This window comes from Symphodus melops (genome assembly GCF_947650265.1).
Source record: "Symphodus melops genome assembly, chromosome: 7".
Classification (NCBI taxonomy): domain Eukaryota; kingdom Metazoa; phylum Chordata; class Actinopteri; order Labriformes; family Labridae; genus Symphodus; species Symphodus melops.
Window position 1 is genome coordinate 3,448,818 of NC_136697.1, and position 19,660 is coordinate 3,468,477.

Here is a 19,660-nt window from a genome sequence, read left to right on the forward strand (position 1 = left end):
AATGTATGTCCTCTAAAAGTTCTTGTTTTCACTGACAGGCTCAGATTGTTTATCATAGGTCTTCTGCACTAGTTCACACAGTAAAGCAGCCCGTCTGCTCTTCTCAGCGCAGCTTGATTCGATGCTGAGAGCCTTGCATTTGCACTGTAGGGAAACAAGTAGTTTACATATAATACACCTTAAACAACTATCTGCTTGTCAACAAATGCACGCAGTGGTGATTTTAGAGTCTGTCGGGGCCCGAAGCAAAAATCTTTTTGAGTGGCCCTCAAAGCGGCGTTCATCTGACAAACCTTGGTTTTCACAGAAATCAGGCACGCAACGCTGAGCAGGTCTACAGGAGGAGGAGCTTACAGGTGGAGGCACTTTAAGGAAGTTTGTGCACATTGTTTCGGTCTGAGAGTCTTGCAGAGTTATACTCTGCATATCTATATACAGAGTTATATCAGTATTACCCAATCTGCAGCCCTCAAATTCATCAAGGGTCATTAATGGGGGACATTTAGCAAGACCTTACAGGGTCAAAGGTGGCTGTAGTTTTTACTGTATTTGTAAAGGAAGCATAGTCACGGTGCCTCCTACAGGGAGAGAACGTTTATTGTTTGAAATAAACAGGGCGTGGTTTCCACATGACTACAGGAAGTAACGTTTGTGCAAAACACAACATAATTCAGAGCCTGGTTGGAATAATTCACACTTTGACAGATGACCTTAAATGTCTGCAAGAAAATGAAAAAAAAAACCCCAAACTTTATTAATCCCACAAAGAGTATTCAATTGTCTTTATACTCTGCAGTGGACCAGAGAGAGAGAAAGAGTCTGCTGTTTGGTCTTTGTATTTTATTTCGATGTATTTTCTTGTTTTGTGCAGCTGCTTGCTGCAGATGTGATTTGGTACTCTGCTGCAGATTGATAAGAAATGTCCCCACACGCAGGTCCGGGATCAGTACTATTTAAAACGGGAGTCCTGTTTTCTTGCACAGAGCCACCAGACACACTCCAACACGTCCAAACCATTGGACATGAATTCTTTACAGCACAGGCGACTGTCACAGAGCTCAGTGTGAGTGTGTCTGTCATTGAAATAATACCAAGACAAAACTTTAAAACTCTCCTGTTCCCCCCTCTCCCCCCCCCCCAAAACCACCGGGTATTTTGCACCCTGGTTAGGGCTAACGTAATAGCTTCTACCCTCCTAACGTTACCTGCTGCATATAGCTGCTGTGAAGGGTCAGGGGGTCAACTGTAGGCTGGAGACTGTCTGTGAAACCATAAGAGTCATGTAATGAGCTCTGCTCCTGTCTCCTCCTGTTCCTTTCTCTCCTGGTGTTTTTGACTTCCACTTTTGTGTTTGAAAGGCATTTTGATTAGTCGGCTCGGAGGTGTGCACTGTGCTCGCCTCAGACATACAGCTACATCACATGATCACATATTACCCAGCAATCATCACTGCAAGACTTGGTTATGAGAAAAATGTGAAATGATGAATTTAATGGAATCGTTTATGGTTTGTTGAGATTGTGACGGACTATAACGCACACAAAGAAAACCACGATGGAGATCGGTCTGCCTCTCTAAGGCAACACAGAGCCAATGTGTTGACATCATTGAGACAAAGAATCAGACACAAAGGAGTGTGACTCTGAGCCACATGTCCATGTATGTCCAGGTCCATGTAAACACACTCAGTTTATTTTATATTCAGAATACATGAAGGATGTGAAAGGTTACACACCTTTACTCATGGATGTGAAGTATTCTGAGAAAAGATTTATCAAAGAGTCAGATCAAGCTGTTCCAATAGTCCAGCATGTTGTAAAACTGCTGCTGCACTTTGAGACACACACACACACACACACACACACACACACACACACACACGCACACAGAGGAAGTAACACACATACTAATATAGAAACAGTCAGACTTGGAAATGTTTTCTCACAGTTGAGTGTGTTTGGTCCTCGTGCAGCAGTGACGGATGGTGAGTAAAACCTCGTACACAGACTGTCATTGTTCTTTTGTTGTAAACAGTTTTTATAAAGAGAAGACATTTTTTATTTATCTTTAATAATGAAAAATCTAATTAACAGCCACTTTACAGAAAGAGGTTATATTCAGCTGTCAGTGATTGACCTCATTTCCATATTGTTTAATCAGCAGCAGAGTTTGGACTTTGACAACAGTGATTAGATACATTAAGTTTCAGAGTGTTGTCGTGTGCCTCCGTGTGCTGAAGACAGCAAGACCCAGTTTTATTAAAGTTTTCACGTGCATGGTGGTGATAATATGGATAATGGATTTACCAACTTGGGTTCTTTAATCTGAGACGCCCTTTAAACGTCTGGACCCGCTTCATCAAGAGTAGTCCAACAGGATGAAACCTTAAAATCAGAAGGAAAAAAGATGGTTGACTGAGGATAAAATCAAGTAATCCATTCCTGGTTTTAATCCAGATCAAATCTCCAGTTTATGTTGATCCAAGTCTTTGAGTAGGATCAGGATCACTTTGTTCATCTGGATCATCCACATCCCAGCAGAACGCTGGATTCAGACTGGATTACAAGAACAACATACCAGAAAAGATGCTCAAACAAAAGAACATTTTTATACATCTTTTGTATTGTTTGTCTGTATTAAAATGATGTTTTATCGTAGTGCAGAAATACATTATCAACAATTTAAAGTTGCTAAACAAAGTAGGACCTAAGAATATTGAAGGTCACATATTCACCTTCTATCAACCTCTATTTCAGCCCTGCTCAGAACAGGCTGTTTCTGTGTCTGTAGCTTTAAATATGTAAATGAGCTGTGTCTGACCACGCCCCCTCTCTGGAAGGGCTCGGGTGTACTCGCTGCTTTCTGGCTCCATGTCCTATTGTTTACGGTGAGAAGGCAGACTCAGAGGGCAGAACAAACACCTAGCTGTGGGAGTGTCACCCAGCTGGGGGAGGGGCTACTGCCCTTTGTGATGTCATGAAGGGAAACTCTCCAAACAGTCTGTTTGAGCACACATTTTCTAAAAAGTGGAGCAGGCAGAAGATGGAGAGGATGGACTTTTCTCATCATTGGGGGTTTGTAGACATGAGACACATGTTAGAGTTAGAGGAACATGGGGAAGAGGACTTTACAGAACATGTGACTTTTAAATATCTAATTCAAAGCAGCTTTGAGGATCTTGCTGCTGTGCTCAGTTGGTGGATTCGTATTCTCTCAACTGGAAGGTTGAGGGTTCAATTCCCACCTCCTGCAGCTACATGTCCGACATACTGGGGCGGCAGTAGCTCAGTCTGTAGGGACTTGGGTTGGGAACCGGAGGGTCGCCGGTTCAAGTCCCGGCACGGACCAAGTCCGGAAACTGGTCTGGTAACTGGAGAGGTGCCAGTCCATTTCCTGAGCACTGCCGAGGTGCCCCTGAGCAAGGCACCGAACCCCAAAAAACTGCTCTGGAGCGCTCGCTGTGGGCAGCCCCCTCACTCTGAGACCTCTCCATTAATGCATGTCACTAGAACCCTGTTTGTGCATGAGTGTGTATCTCGGCCTATGTGTGTGTTAGACAGAGTGTAAAAACTGAATTTCCCCTCGTGGGATTAATAAAGTGTAAATTATTATTATTATTATACAGATACTTTATCAAAAGTCATCTGCTTTTGAAAAAGTATACTCCTGAGTAAAATAATCCAGATTTATTAGTCCAAGATCAACTGATCCAGTCTGATCCAGTTTATACAAAAACTGGACTGGATCAAGCAGATTCAGACAGAGATTTACCGAGTTCTGGATTACCATGGCCTGTTGGCCAAAAACTTTAATCCCAATAATCTGGATTTAGTGATCAGTAAAAGTACCTGAATCAGGGTGATCCCATCCAGTTTGCCTTTGAACAACCAGGATAACAGTGAGCTGGATTACACGATCATTTGTAGAAATAAAGTGGATTAACAAATTCGGATTTTTTTTCTTCTGGATCAAACCTTTTGAAAACTAGATCCAGAGGATTTTATAAGACAGCCCACAGTTTGAAGACAATTCATTTCTGAATCTACAAAGTGAGTGATTTATTCTTTGATTTTTTGTTGTTTGGTTGAACGTGCATGTAGATTAGTGCAGCACAGACACTTTTTTTACATATTTATCTTTTTGAACTGTTTTGATGAATAGTCTGATGCTCTTTTATTTCAGACTTGGTTTGTGGACGTCCTGTAGTCACTGATGTCTCCTGCAGGCTTTAGTTGTCTTCTCTTTTTGGCTGTCCTGGTTTGTTACTGGGTGCCAGCAGACTGCTATGCCAACGGCAAAGTCGCCAAAGCCTGTCATGGCATGAAGCCAAGCCATCATGCCCATGGTCAGCCCACTCCCAGCCCCTACCTCGTCACAGTCAACGCCACTACGTACGGACCAGCAGACCAGATCCTCGGTAACACTGTGAACCACTAAAGCCTTTAATGTTAGAAATAGAGTTCAGGAATCCAGTAGGTTAAACAATGTCACCTCAATATAAAATCTGTTTAAGAACAGGCCGCAGGGTTCTGCTAACGAAGTCTATGAGTTGTAATAAACACAAGAAGTTGTTACCCCTGGCTTAAATGGTTTGATTCGACTCTTTGTAAACTCCTTTTCTTTCAGTCGTCCTCTCTGGACGTACATACTTTACAGGCTTCCTGCTTCAGGCAAGAGATACAGCCAATCAGGGCTCTGCATCCACAGTGGGTACGTTTACCTTGATCGATCCAAAGAGGACTCAGCTGCTCACCTGTAATAATCTCAAGGTAAACATGCACATCGACTCAACTTCACTTCCTGTTTATAAAACAATGCAGTTTTATAACATTCCTTAAATTAGAGTAAAGTAATTATTCACAAGCCTAAGGGGATGCACTCAAGTAAAGAGGAACTATATGTCCTTTATGGAATCATAAAGACAGACAACAACGGTCCTACCTGCAGATATTTGAACGTTGCTTCTGTCCTCTAACTTTCCCATCTAAACAAAAAATGTTGTGGCTGTTCTCCCTAACGCGTCAATAATAAACCAATCCAGCGAGCGCCCTGGAAGGTCATATCTTCACTCATGCTCCTCTTACAGTAGATTTGGGGAATTCGCTGCACTGTGGGATGTCCTTGCTGCATAAATAAATGAGAATGTCGATGTTGCATGTGTGTTTGTCTGTGTGTGCCCAGGGTTCAGCGGTGAGCCATACAAGTGCTGTCCAGAAGAAAGAGGTATCTTTCATCTGGACCCCTCCTCCCTATCCTGTAGACCAGGTTCAGTTTTTGTGAGTTTTTTCACTTAATCGTCAAATGTAAAGCTTATCAAAGAAGGCATCTCTACTTCCTCCCATTGCATAAAAGTGAAACCAAAATAATCCCTCACAACTATTCTGGCGTATGACATCAGAGTCTGAGCAGTAGAGATCAGCTGAGAGACTGAACTTACTGATAAAAGGACAAAGATATCGCTCTAGTCTGCAAAGTCCTCAACAGTCTGGGGTCAATGTTGAAGCAGAGAATCGTTGTTTGACAAACTCAATGACTCGTGTTTGTTACATTTCCTCTCACTGTTCCTCCACTCTGATAATCTGTTTCATTCAAGCTTCAGTAGCTGCATTTGTCAACACAACTGCCAATCAACACATTTGATACCATTTCATGGCATCATAAACGAGAACAGCAAAAACTCATTAGTTTGAAATACAAGCAAAACTGAAGGTGTACACTTTAACTTTCTTTCAAAGACAGAGAAAAAAAAGTTAACAAGATGCTAAGCTTCTATTTTTTTACATGACTTAAGGGGCGTGTCCACGTCAGGGCATTGACTTCTGTACGAATGGCCTGAATTTTGTGTCGACAAATAAAACAAAAGATAAATACAATTAATTTACGGTCTCTGCCTCTAATAATCTACTTCATTAACGTATCATCATATTCCTGTTTATATTGTTTTAACAGCGTATCCATCTCAGCCAAATTCTTTAAAGGCTCAAAAAAAAGTCCTTCATTGAAATGCAAAGAAAGCTTTAGCAACATAGTAAATATAGTTTATTTTAAGTCCCGCCTCTGAAAAGGCAAGTAGCCAATCATAGTTTAGGATTTTTGGGTTTCCCCTGGAGGAGCCAATCAGCGGTGTCACAACAAATGTTAATGCTTGTGTTTCATTGGTTCAGTGTGACTGTAGTTCAACAGTTTAAAGTATTTTGGGAGAAGCTTCCTGGACCAATCATCAGTGAGGAAGGTTTTACTCCGAACCCGACACAGCCGGTGAGCAGGACCACCCCTCCTTCATCACAAACAACCACGAGCTCCATCCTGCCCGAGCCCGTGAGTCTCACATCTGGATGTTTGCAGCAGATTGAACATGAAGTCTTTGATAAATTCACATGTGGTATGAGGTATAACGATCACTTTATCACACACTTAAGATTACCTCACAGGGATGTGGCCAATCAAAATCCTGCCTGCAGGATCCTCCAGGGTGCGATCCAAAAGAAGACCATCTCTGCTTCTTCTTGTCAATGACAACAGACGGATCAAAGGTTTGAACAACAACACATGTATTCACTGGTTCTTTTTATACAAATAAAGGTGCTAATGTCGTGAATCCTTTACAAAGGTGCCAGGTGCCTTTCAAAGCCAGGTACTCTGCTTCTTTGGAGCATGAAATCAGGATATTCTTATTTCACCAGTGGAGGGGAGGCTTTGTCTGCTCTGGAGCTGTCAAATAAGATTTCCACTTGTTCTTAATCGGCCTTGAGCTCACGCTCTCTAGAACAAGGTGCACAACACATACACAGATCAGGGTCTTTGAGCGACCTCTAGTGGTTAAATAAGGTACATTTTAAATCACCTCATAGATGCTACCTTGTGAAATAGTTTAGAAACTGGAGACACATGTTGACAGATGTGGTCACGTCGACTGGACTCTGAAGTGACACCAGTAATGCATTCACAGTCTTTCTCTGCAGTCGGTGATGTTTGAGCTGAGTGGGCCGGCAGAAGGATACGTTGCCTTTGCGCTGTCCTTGGACACATGGATGGTAGGTGCTATAACAATCTGTGCAGAGTCCATACATCCTGAAATGTGTCTGCTGCTTTGCTCACTGTGTTTACCATCAATAACCTGGGTACAACAGTTAACGGCATCTTTATTTTGTATGCATGTTTTTCTCTGTTCGTGTGAAGGGCAATGACGACGTGTACATGTGTGTCAAAGAAGGGGATAGAGTATCAGTGAGCGCTGCCTTTGTACTTGGACGAACTCAACCCGAGGATGAGTCACAGGTGACGAATTAAAACTTTCTCTTTAGTCCACAATGTTTTTATTATACCCGTGTCCGAGACAAAGATAATCAACCATTCAGTGTGTTAATAAGAATAGATACATAGTATTTTAGATAAGGGTATGGTTAGCCTAGCTTAGCATAAATGGCTTAGAGCAGGAGGGAACAAGAAGTGACTCTATCAAAAACTCTCATCTGGGAGGATTTCACAGTGGGGCTGCCTGCAAAAGACCAAAACCTGATCTGATAGACTGTATCAGGCAACGAGTGCCGGAGCAAAGTCCAGGTACTCTATATAATTAGCGACGTCACTTCTTCCCCCAAAATATTTATTTTTGCTTGAAAATGTTAGTCAGCAAAGCAACTGATGCTCATGTTATGCTAAGCTAGGCTAACCACATTATAATTCTTATGTCTGTGTGTTTGCAGACTGGTCTATCCTCGGTGTCATGGCGACTGGCAGACGGAGCAATTCAGTGCAGGTTCAGTAGACCAGTCAGACTGGCCAATCAGGAACCAGCTCGCTACAATCTGGACAGAGACTACTATCTGTTTCTGGCTCATGGAGATAGTCACTACGGTAATGCTCACACACACACACACACACACACACACACACACACACACACACACACACACTGAAACTAGCTTTCTGTGTCTCAAGTACAAACATGACTGTCGTAAGAATCAACAGTGAAATACCTCGCCTCGAGTGAAGCCACCTGAGGGACCGTTGCTGTTTCGTAGGAAAACTGTGTGTAAGCAGAAGTAGCGTGACGTCCACACTGCAGCTCGTCCTGACAATCCCTGCACAGACTTGGTGGAACATTTTTCCCACAGAGGCATTTTGGCTTCATCTATTTCCAACAGAGAAAGGTTTCGGCATGCTGTCCACTTGTATACGTTGTCTATGGGTAACGCCAGTGGTGCCAAATCGACTACAGCTAACATCTTCAGTGTTATTTAAAGTAAAAAAGTGACGGGATGAGAATTTGATTTTTTGTTTTGAATTGAAATCAGTTAACAATCAATTTCTTCATGAGATGAAATATGAAATAAATAAATAATAACACTAATAACTCATCAGACCATACTGTCACAGGAAGATTCAGTATAAAACATGTAATAGGTGTAGATTAGCAATGATGACACTGAGGTGCAGTAACAGTGACCTGTTAGCATCAGAGAAAACAATCTGAACGAACACGGACGGAAACAAAAATAATAATAATACAAACAGCAGATGAATCTTCTGAACCACGTCAGGCTACGACACAGCTACCTCTGTAAACTGCTGGTCTGATCCACTCTCCACACAGCAAGGACTGAGACGACCTGGAACTAACCATGCTATTTGTAATCACACTACTTTCATCATGTAACACAGTTTTCTGTCATGTACAGTTTTTGTGTTTCAAACTCTATGTATTCATGTCATGCAGGCATATTATTGCAACACAGCCGGCAGCCATTAATCTCCACCCAGAGTAAACTCATCACTGGACCCCCTGAAGTCCTGCGGGGATCCCGGGCACCCATCCTAATGAAAACACATGGTGGGTACAGTTCTTCATTTTTACATTTTACAGGCAGAGTCGCTGGCCACCCATAGATAAATAGTGTAGGGTTGAACTTTTCTCCCTTGGTGGCTTTAATGTAAAACAATGTGATGATCATCAGATATCTTCATGAATCCAAGTGTCAGACAAAACATCATCAGAAAACCTTATTTATCCGAACATTTAGATTAAACAGTCAGAAGCAGGTGATGCAATCGAGAGGCAGGATTGTTATTGAACTAGTTATTTACATATGTATCATTTAATGGCAAACATGTTACGCTTATTGTTGATACCCGCTGGTTATCACTGGACAACAACAGAATGACGGCTAATTTTTTATGACTCTGGTTGTAGCCAGCAGTTATTAAGGGAAGGATCATGTCTGACATGGGTCCAACAATCTTTACAGTCTGACAAAGAAGTTGAGGAGCGTTCATTTGGTTGAAATGGTCCAGGATCAGATTGTTAGTTAAATGCAAATGTTACTTTACAGAGGTTTAAAACGCTGCCTCTGCTTCTCCAGGTGCACTAATGATGCTAGCCTGGATGCTAACAGGAAGTGTTGGTACACTCATCGCTAGCTTCTATAAACCTGACTGGCCAAATCAATCTCTTCTTGGTCAGAAAGTGTGGTTCCAGGTAGCTGTTACACACACACACACACACACACACACAGAGTATGATTAGGAGCTGTTCCAAGCCCAAGCAGGTGGTTACAGCTGTGTGTGTGTGTGTGCGTGCGTGTGTGTGTGTGTGTGTGTATGTGTGTGTGCAGGTTCACCGCGGACTGATGATGCTTACCGTGGCTCTGACCTCGGCATCGTTTTGCCTCCCGTTTCTCTACAGGAGAAGTTGGAGCAAGGTACGATTTACCCACAGAACCGCACGCGCTCACGTTTCGCTTGATCGTGGCGTCTTCACGGGAGTTTGACCTTTGACACAGAGACGTTAGGATTCAGACAAACACATCTTAGAGTTTGATTTACCTCTTTGTGTGTGTCCCATGTTTGTGTTTGAACAGGGTGCAGGTCTTCATCCGTACCTTGGGCTCTCTGTTCTTGCATTGTCTCTAATTCAGCCACTAATGGCTGCAGTCCGACCCGCCCCGGACTCAGCAAGGTAAGTACTCACACTTTAACATCATCCTGAATATAAGAAGTGAGCATATAGGCTGACTCACCCCTGTCTGTGGAGACGATTTTCAGAGCCTGAAGCCCCGCCTCCTGGAGCTTCAGGAGCTTCTGATTATCAAAATAAAAGCTCACGTCTGGTCCGCCTGTTCCTACTTCTTTGTTTTTGAACTACAGGATTACCGTTGCCTCCTGCTGTGAGCTGGCAGTATGTCTATGTCTAATGTCACCTTTTCTGGTGAATGAAAGTCCCAGTGAAACCTCTTTGTTAATCATGCCACTCATTCATTTTTGTCCATTTGGCTGGTAACCACTGCGTGCCGCTGCTTTAAATACTGTTTTGTCCTTCTGGGTGAAACACCTGACCAGTATAAAGGTTTCTACCTTATATAGACAAAGGTGACTCACACAAACACCACATATTATGTTGATAATCAGCTCCTAAAAGTCTGACATCTATAATTCTCTTAACTAGTCCAGGGTCTCCTGAGGGCTTTAACAAGGGCACACGTTCACACTTTGTCAGCATCGCTGCAGACGATCTGGAAGCCATTACATGTGACAGGGATGTGAGTGCGTTTGTCTGGAAGAGCGGCTCTCGCTCGCTCCAATCAGGGAGAAGTTTTTGTTTTATCACATCCGTGAGGTCTGTCCCTGTGTCCCCTCTTCTCCCTGCTCGTCATCTCTCCGTGAACAGAGCTGAGCTCAGTCAGAGTGAAGGTGCAGATAGAGCTTCTTTCCTCCGTCACACACAAAACAGCAGGAAACTGAACGGCTCGTGTTTGTGCTTGAGCAGCAAAAGTGTGAACTGGACCTTGAGACGGCGCAGACAGGGGAGTTCATGGTGCTGTGAGCAGAACCACAGCGTCCTGAAATGAACAGTCACACAGTCTCAGATAACCATCCATCAGAGCGAGTCCCTTTCAAAACGATTGACTTGTGAGTTTTTAAAATATCTATTTTTTCGTCCGACAATAGGGGATTGAACCCCCCACTGTATGTTTGAAACACGCAGAATATGCAGGGGCTTTTGGATTCATCATTTCTCACTCGCCTGCTCAGTGAGCTTTATTTAGAGCTGCAGGCTAGAGATCAAGATGTAATCATCATGATCAGTTCAGTGAGCACACTTTGAAGAAAGCTACAGTGCTGTCAAGAAGGCTGCAGCGCTCTGACCCGTCCAACTTTCCTCTCATGCAGGCAAAACTACATGTCAAGGGTAAAGCTGTCACACAGCTCGACACTGCACGTTGTGACGAGCAAGTTCAGAGCATCGCGTCAGAATTTCAGGAGCGCCGTGGAGCTCGTGGCCAGATTCCTGTGTTTTACACAGTAGATATAAAGTAGCATCACGAGCCCCGTCGTTTCAACGGCCCCGGGACTTTTCACCTTCAATCTGAATGTGGTAACAAGGGATCTTACCTCGGTAGAGTCGTCTGAGGTCGGCCTGGTAATAGAGGTGTTACAGAGGTGAGATGGTTTCTGCTGAGCGAGCAGAGCTGTGTGTGCGTGCTCGTCTTGACTGTGTGTGTGGAGCTTCCACATCCTGAAACAATATCAGGCCGTCGTGGGATCAATTTATAAATCTACAAAGACGGGATTACGGCTGAGCCTCGTTAAGGCACAGAATAAAATGAGTCAGTATCCTGATGTCAGAAGACGTGCCTTTGAACCTAACATCCCTTTCAAGGATTGACCTATTTGTGTGAGTCTGCTTCCTCTCATGAAAACCATCAAGTCCAAGTCCAGATCCACAATGAGTGAAGACCACCTACGCCTTGCATCCAGCTCGTACTGCCTCCTCCGAGTTCTTTAGGTCCCTACAGAGAGAATGACTTTCACGTCCACTTTTCTCGCTCAGAGGATGACCCTTTCTTGATCTTGTTCATTTCTCTGTCACTTGTGTTTAAACTAGAAACAGAGGGAGGACGTCAGTATTGATTACAATGCTCGATCTCTGCAGACTGGACACATTTTAAACCACTCTTTAAAAATGTATTTATTTTCTGTTTCAGTTTTTTTCAGACAAGTAGGTCAGCATGAATCGTGTGTCAAACATGCAGCCTGCCGGCAGTGGGAGACTGAGGCTATTTAAGAGGCGGGGGGGGAATTAAAGGGCACCAGCTGTGTGCCAGGGGGCGCCACTGTGCAGAAGGTTGTCATGACGAACGAATGAAGAGGTGCCACAAGCAGAAAGACCTTTTTTCAAACTCCTCAGTCGTCTTCCTCTTCTTGGATTTCTGTAATCACACTCAAGTTGCACAACAAATATGGGCTGTGAAAATAAAGGCACCCCCCCAAAACATTTTATAGGTTTTCTTTTTTTTAAATATATATATAAATATTTTATTGACATTTTTAAACACCGGTTTTCTTTTTTATAGATGTTTGATGTTCCTGTATAAGAGGACTAACAGCTGTCTTCATGATAAATTAAAGTATTTAGTGACTGAAAGTATTTTTCAGTAACTTCCTATATTTGAATTAAAAGCTAAATCAGTGCTATCTTTTCAGGAGATACATCTTTAACTGGGCCCACTTTGGATTTGGGACTGTGACCGAGATCATGGCAGGTCGGTTTGATTTAAAACACATTTCCAGAAAACAGCTGAGTAAACTATTTCTAAAAAAACCACCGTACCTACCAGGGATACCTGACAGAGTATAACCCCCTGTGTGTTTGCAGTGATTGCCATGGCAACAGGGATGCGTCAATCATCACTGCTGCTCCCCCAGCCCTGGGCAACAAACGTTCTGATTGGCTACGTGACATGGCTGGTCTCATTCAGGACCGTCTTCCTGATTCACATGCACCGCTGCTCCTCGAAAAACTGTATGAAAATTGGATTTTACTTTCAGTTTCATTTTGTTTTCTGATTACCATGACTGTAGAGAGAGTGTTCACATGTCTTCATGTTTCCACATTTACGTGTTTTAATCCAACTATCTGTTTGTCGAGCAGCATCGATCAACTCGGACCAAACACAACTGATCACCTCAGACCAATCAGAGAATCACAACTTGGTAGGTATCATCTGCAAAAAACACAAATGTACCTGCCTGACGGGGTCCTTGAAACTAGAAAAAAATCATCAGCAAACTACTTTGAATAAATGAACCAATATTGAAGATCTTGATAAACTGGGCATAAAGAGACGATAGTGAGATGAGGTTTTTCGATCTTTCAGAGCTCGTTCATGAAGTCTCTTCTCCTGGCGGTGTTCGCTCTGGGAAACGCTGGATTCCTGCTGGCTTTGTTGTCTTCTGTCGCTGAACTCTGAGGAACGGTCCGGACAACGACAGACTTCTCTGATCACAAGGACGTCCACTTTATGACTCAAAATATTCCTTATTTAAAACAAGAGCTTTGTAAATGATAAGTTATATAGAAGATGTACTTTATGAATACAAAGTAATAAGTACTGGTATTCAATTTGAAGTGTTTCATAGAATTGGCAGAGCAGCCCTGAATCAGACAAACACCGTAGATGTTTTTAAGCTTGTTTAAAGCTCCACGTGTTGTCTTCAGAACGTCACCAGTATTTTACCGTCGTTCTTCTACACGGATCACATTTGAGGACGGAGAGAGGGAAGCAGAGCAGCTCACGTTTATTCACGTTACATCATGAGTCAAACAAAACAACAACAAAGTCATCATCAAATCTATCAAACAGAGGTGCAGGTCAGCAGCTGGTGTAACAAACCTTTAAATTAACAGTATGGTTATTGAAAAAACAACAACAACCTTTTACTGTATAAATAAACGTGTTTAGGTCCGATACGTTATTGTCATCACTGGCACACACTGAGGGGGAGTTTACCTTTAAACAGCTCTGTTTTGATTTGTGTGTGTTATCCATGCTAGCTGCATATAGCTGTCCTGATTGACAGGTGGTTTGGCACACACACACACACACACACACACACACACACACACACACACACACACACACTCAACATTCTCTATACATTCACAAAAAGCTGCATGTTAATACAGGACAGTTTATAAAGTGAGGTATCTGAAGCTGCTGTGCCTCCTGCAGGACCACACTGACATCACTCAGGCTTCTTCCATTAACATTTACAATCTTTGGCTATGACCCCATCTCCCCCCCCCCCCCCCCGTCATCAATAGATACTGTATTGATCCTGAGGGAAACCCAGAGAGACACACATACACTAAAACCTTATATTATAAAGTAAGTGAAAGGTTTGAATCAGTGATGCTGAGAGGTAAAATGACCAGGGGGGCAGAGTTCAGTCCTCCGTAATAAAGACCGGGACTGAAGAAAGGACGGAGTGTCTCTGTGAAGCTGCAGTCCGTGAACGAGTAAAGACAGACCTCCGCATCCACGTCATAAAAGGAGACCAGACCCTCCTCGTAGCTTACGTACACCCCCACCCTCTGAGGCTTGGACGCCAGGCTGAGGCTGATGACAGGGCTAGATAGGACCAGGTACTGGTCTCCATTCCTTAAGCCCATAGACCAGTACCCCTGCCCTGGGCTTAATGGGATAATTCCTTTCCTGTCAACCGACTCTTTGACCAGTCCCAGAGTCCAGTCTGTCTTCCCACTCACCTGAACCTCATAGTAAAACCTTCCTGAACAGAAACTCTGCTGTGCTGCCACATTGGCATAATGAGAAAACCTGTTTGGGTTGTCTGGCTTCTCCCTCTGCACCCCATCATACCTCACCTCTTTATTATCATCAGACAGGACCAGCCAGTGATTTGCTGAATGTGGGTCGAGAACCACATCGACCGGGTACTGCTGAGCCCTCTTCAGGCTGGCCTCGTGGAGCATCTGCAGCTTCTCTCTGTGTAACATCTCCTCCAGCTCAGTCACAGCCTTCACCACGGTGCCCTGATATTCTGGTAAACAGACCCTGACCTCAGTCCACTTCTTGGTGCTGGTTTCAGAGTTCATGGATCTGTAGGTTTCCAGAAGGAGGAGACAGTCCTGAGAGTGTGTGAGCTTCCTGGTCTCGGCGGTTTTCTTCGTCAGCGCAGAGATTTCCTGTTCCAGTTTTTGGATGAAGCCATCCGTCTCTCGCTCCATCGTCGCCTGCTTCTCTTCGATCTCCTCCATGAGCTTGTTCAGGTCTTTCTCTGCAGTCTGCATCAGAAGCGTGAAGATCCGGACGCCGTTGGCCACCTCTCTCTCTGCATCGTCCTTACTGTGTGTTTTTAAAAGTTTCATTTTACCGATCTTCTGTTTTCTCTCTTGGATCATCTGCTGAATGTCAGCGTCTGCTTGCTCCAGCTTGGCCTTCTTCGCTTCAAATTCGTCTGTCAGCGACGACATCTTGTGACCCACGTGTTCTGAGTATGTGCAGTGAGCGCACACACAGATCTGATCAGTCGCACAGAACAGCTCCAGTGGTTTTTTGTGCTTCGGACACATCCTGGCCTCCATGTTCCCCACAGGATCGGTCAGCAGATGTCTCTTCAGGGAGTCAGCGGCCATATGGGAGTCGATGTGGATCCCACAGTAGGAGGCTAAACATGTCAAGCAGGACTTCAAGGCCCTGAGTTTGGTTCCAGTGCAGACGTCACAGCAGATCTCTCCTGGTTTGGCAGCTGTTATGTCTGAGTCTTGGAGCAGTTTCTTTCCAGCGGACTGTTTGAACTCAGCAGCCATCTCAGAGATGAACGTGTTGACGGACAGCTCAGGTCTGCTGTGGAACTCTTTCTTACACATCGGACACAGGCACTGTTTGTTGTTCACGTTCCAGTTGTGTGTGATGCACATTTTGCAGAAGTTGTGTCCACATGGGATGGTGACCGGATCAGTGAAAACATCCAAACAGATGCAGCACCGAAACTGGTCCTCAAACAGAACACAGCCGGTCGCTGCCATGACAACAAGCTGAGAACAAAAGTGAAAGTAAAATTACGACACACATTACGTCATGTGACACATCAACTTATATATGTAATAAAGAGAAACAAACAACAACACACACACAGACATACACAGACACATACACACACACACACACACACACAGACACACACATGCACAGACAGACACACACACACACACACAGACACACACACACACACACACACAGACAGACACAAACACGCAGCCATACACACACACACACACACACAGAAACACACAGAAACACACAGACACACACACACAGACATACACACCCACACAGACACAGACACAAACACACACACACCCACACAGACACAAACACACACACAAACACACACACACACACACACACACAGACATACACAGACACATACACACACAGACACACACATGCACAGACAGACACACACACACAGACACACACACACACACACACACACACACACACACACACACAGACATACACAGACACATACACACACAGACATACACAGACACATACACACACACACACACACAGACAGACACACACACACACACAGACATACACACACACACACACACACACACACACACACACACACAGGGCCTCTAACATGTAGAGGAACAGCGAGCCCCAGCTTGTCGGCTGTTTCATGAAAAGTGAAACATGAAGAGAAGCAGGCTGTAACTGAGCGACTGCTCGGCTGTTCGGCTCACATGGAAGACACAGAAATAAATCCAAGCCAATCACGCAGTCCGACCTGATCCTTAATCATACCTGAAAACGACGAGAAGAACCGCCTGAAGACCCTGCTCATGTTCCTGAATCCTCACACAGTTTCCCTTTCGCACTTTGTGACTCGAACTAATAAACAAGGAAGTGTTTGAGTGTCACGCCTCCTAACTGTGTGAGTCATTCAAAGATCCCCTTCTCTTTAAACTCCTGCTCTGTGCTGTGATTGGTGCATGAACACTTGACACTGCTCTGATGCACTTTAAATACTGAACCAGATTAAAGTTGGATATTCACAAGGAAAAAGTGTCACAATGTGTAAAAAAACAAAGGCGAATATCCACAAACAGAAAACACATAAAGACAAAAAAAAAAAAAGTACTTATTTTAAAGTTCAGCTAAATGAATGTCCAACAAAAGAACCATCCAGAGCTTTAAAAAACACTTTCACTCACTTCTATACGAGTGTGGACTGATTTGACCAACATGCAGTTCTGTAGTTTGAAAGATCCAAAGTACGCCAGAAATACCAGGATGTGTCAGTGATCTGGGAAAAATGTACAGTATGCATCAGACCAGTCTGCCTTCAACTCAACTTGTTCCTGGAGTAATTAGTTGTGCAACAAGTCAGAACAATGACAGCAGACACAACATTACAAAGACAGTTACATAATCAACACGATGACAACGCGAGAGTCTCTATAAATAAATACAGGAACAAGCAGTCATGATCACTGACTCAGGCTCAAAGCAGCTCACACTAAAATTACAGTAAAGTGCAGAATCCAGCCAATGCTGGCAGCACACTGTTAGATGTACATCCATAGAATAATCTTAAAAAGTGCACCGTACAACACAATCAATACATGATGGCTCATTATGGCATGAACCAATTATAAATAAGACATGTTCATATATTTATCATTTTTCAAAAGTACTCTGCACTCACTGCTCATATTTCAACATTTCACTTGCATCATGAAGAGACAGGCTGGTCTTCACCTACCTTCACATGGTGTCGGTGTTTCACACATTAGCACAATCAAACCAGCAGAAAGAAAGGCAGACCAGCATCTCTCAGAGCTGAAAGTCCAGAGCGTTCTGCACAGACGATGTGAGAGATCGATGGTCAAACCAAGTTAGATCGACTCAGGAAAAAATGATAAAAGAAAACAATTTTTAAAAAAAGGTGTGAAGTTACGTGTGGCTTCAAACTAAAAACACAAAAAGACTGATATTTTGAGAGAAGTGATCAGACCAGCAGATCACTTTCTGGAGAATCAAAATGATGAAAATAAAAGACTCAAACAAGACGCAACAGACCTCAACAAAAACCTCAACTCCTCTTATCTCATCCTTTGTAGCAGGCAGACGGGGGCTTTGCTCCGCCCAGAGTCAGACAAGGATCCAACAACACAAGAGATGAATTACTTAGAACTAAACTCAAAGAAGAATATAAGTAAATAAAACGCTTTATGATGTCACCATATTTAACTAAATATGAGCACTCTGAGTTTAGAGTGAGAGTCATCTCTGAACAATCAGGAAAATATTCTTTTTAAATCTCTAATTCAAAGTACACTGTTAATCAATTAATCTGAGGAAATGCATCATGAATCAATAGTATGAAAGCATCAATCGTATCAACTGTCACTTTTAACCTGACAAACAGAGATATGAAAACCTGAAATTAAATTTATTTGTTACACAAACTAAAGTGTTTCAGTGTTTTATTTTGAAAAGACTAAAAGTGGCATCTTGAAGAGTTCCAGGTGCAAACACACGGTTCATATTGAGAGATTTTACAGTGTTTGTCAGTGTTGATTCACAGATAGGAGGTCTTCTGTCCTGCTCCTGGTCAGCTGATGCCTTCATGTCAAAGGTCGTTCATGCCTGACTTAAAAGGGTCTGTTGGTTGTTTCTTTGTCTCAGTTTCATGTAAAAAAGAGTCACCGGAGACGTCCGTGGCTTGGACGAGCTTCCCAACACGATGTTGTAAAACTCTCAACTGTAACAATCTGAAGGATTTACTGTATGTAGTCAGTCTGCCTGTCTGTGGTAACTGATCCTATTCATACACATCCAACTGGAGGTTAAAGGCAGCGGAGGTCATCTGTTCCAGAGAAACTTTTGGTTGGAGTTGTTTTTATGTCCTGAAGAAGGAGCGTGGAGAGGATGCTACACAGACATGCCAGGAGTGAAGGGTTAGGGTTACCCTAATCACTGAAATGGAGTGATTAATGACCCTGATTAATGACTTGGATTTATGGTTTTGTCATTGTGATATGTATTTAATGGGGTCTAATGGAGTTGACCCTGTCATGACCTTTCACACACACTTTAAACTGGGCTAATTGTTTTTTATTTGGGGGGCTAATGGAGTGTGTGTGTGTGTGTGTGTGTGTGTGTGTGTGTGTGTGTGTCTGCACTGAAACGTGTCTGCATTCACACTTGTGTAAGCTGTTTTCTAATTGATCTTAATTATTAGAAATGTGTCACCATTCTAGTTTCTCTGGAGTTGTATGAATGTGTGTTTACATTCATGTGTGCAATATATAAATCCATTTTTATGTGTGTGTGTGTGTGTGTGTGTGTGTGTATGTGTGTGTGTGTGTAAATAGAAATCAAAATAATGAAAAACAATCACATTGCTTTCTAAACCAATCACAGAGCTGCAATGCAGCAAGAGTCATCAAAGATGAATAACGGCCAGATCATTCAAATATAAATCTAAACTTTGTAACAGATCAACTTTGATTGCACTTTATCTTCCATGTTTTAATATGCATCCTAATAGTACAGATATACAAATAAATAAATAAAAATGTAAGAAAGAAAAAAACAAACTTGAATTAGTACACCGTTCATTGATAGTATTTGTTTTATGTTACAATCCTAAAAGTCAGTGCAGGCCAAAACCTGCTGAGTATGATAAAGTCACTGTACATTTTGGAAACAGGTATTTCAGTGGTGTTTCTCAGGTTCTCCCACATAAACACAACGTCCTCTGGAGGATCAGCTTTGGTCCAGGGTGAAGGCTGGATGGAGGCAGAGAGTTCAGTCCTGTTACAAACATCAGGATGTCT

General features: G+C 43.0%; 2 protein-coding genes across 3 annotated transcripts; one reads left to right on the forward strand and one right to left on the reverse strand.

Annotated features, from left to right (window-relative positions):
• The first annotated feature begins 4,039 nt into the window (after positions 1 to 4,039).
• frrs1a (ferric-chelate reductase 1a) lies at positions 4,040 to 13,862 on the forward strand. The gene is made up of 17 exons (XM_079348839.1): positions 4,040 to 4,049; positions 4,183 to 4,417; positions 4,627 to 4,769; positions 5,182 to 5,276; positions 6,165 to 6,318; positions 6,420 to 6,533; positions 6,963 to 7,034; positions 7,180 to 7,278; positions 7,707 to 7,857; positions 8,720 to 8,833; positions 9,363 to 9,478; positions 9,615 to 9,701; positions 9,861 to 9,958; positions 12,484 to 12,542; positions 12,656 to 12,802; positions 12,932 to 12,993; positions 13,158 to 13,862. The coding sequence occupies exons 2-17, from the start codon at positions 4,213 to 4,215 to the stop codon at positions 13,248 to 13,250; spliced, it is 1,809 nt and encodes a 602-aa protein (XP_079204965.1). The 5' UTR covers positions 4,040 to 4,049; positions 4,183 to 4,212; the 3' UTR covers positions 13,251 to 13,862.
• Positions 13,863 to 14,084: 222 nt separating this feature from the next.
• On the reverse strand, positions 14,085 to 17,636 carry LOC306827392 (E3 ubiquitin-protein ligase TRIM39-like). 2 transcript variants are annotated; one of them, XM_079349176.1, is made up of 2 exons: positions 17,581 to 17,636; positions 14,085 to 15,838 (listed from the first exon to the last, which is right to left on the reverse strand). In XM_079349176.1, the coding sequence occupies exon 2, from the start codon at positions 15,827 to 15,829 to the stop codon at positions 14,162 to 14,164; it is 1,668 nt and encodes a 555-aa protein (XP_079205302.1). In that variant the 5' UTR covers positions 15,830 to 15,838; positions 17,581 to 17,636; the 3' UTR covers positions 14,085 to 14,161. The 2 variants fall into 2 exon arrangements, with proteins under 2 accessions (XP_079205302.1, XP_079205301.1); XM_079349175.1 differs by lacking the exon at positions 17,581 to 17,636 and adding an exon at positions 16,620 to 16,685.
• Positions 17,637 to 19,660: the final 2,024 nt, after the last annotated feature.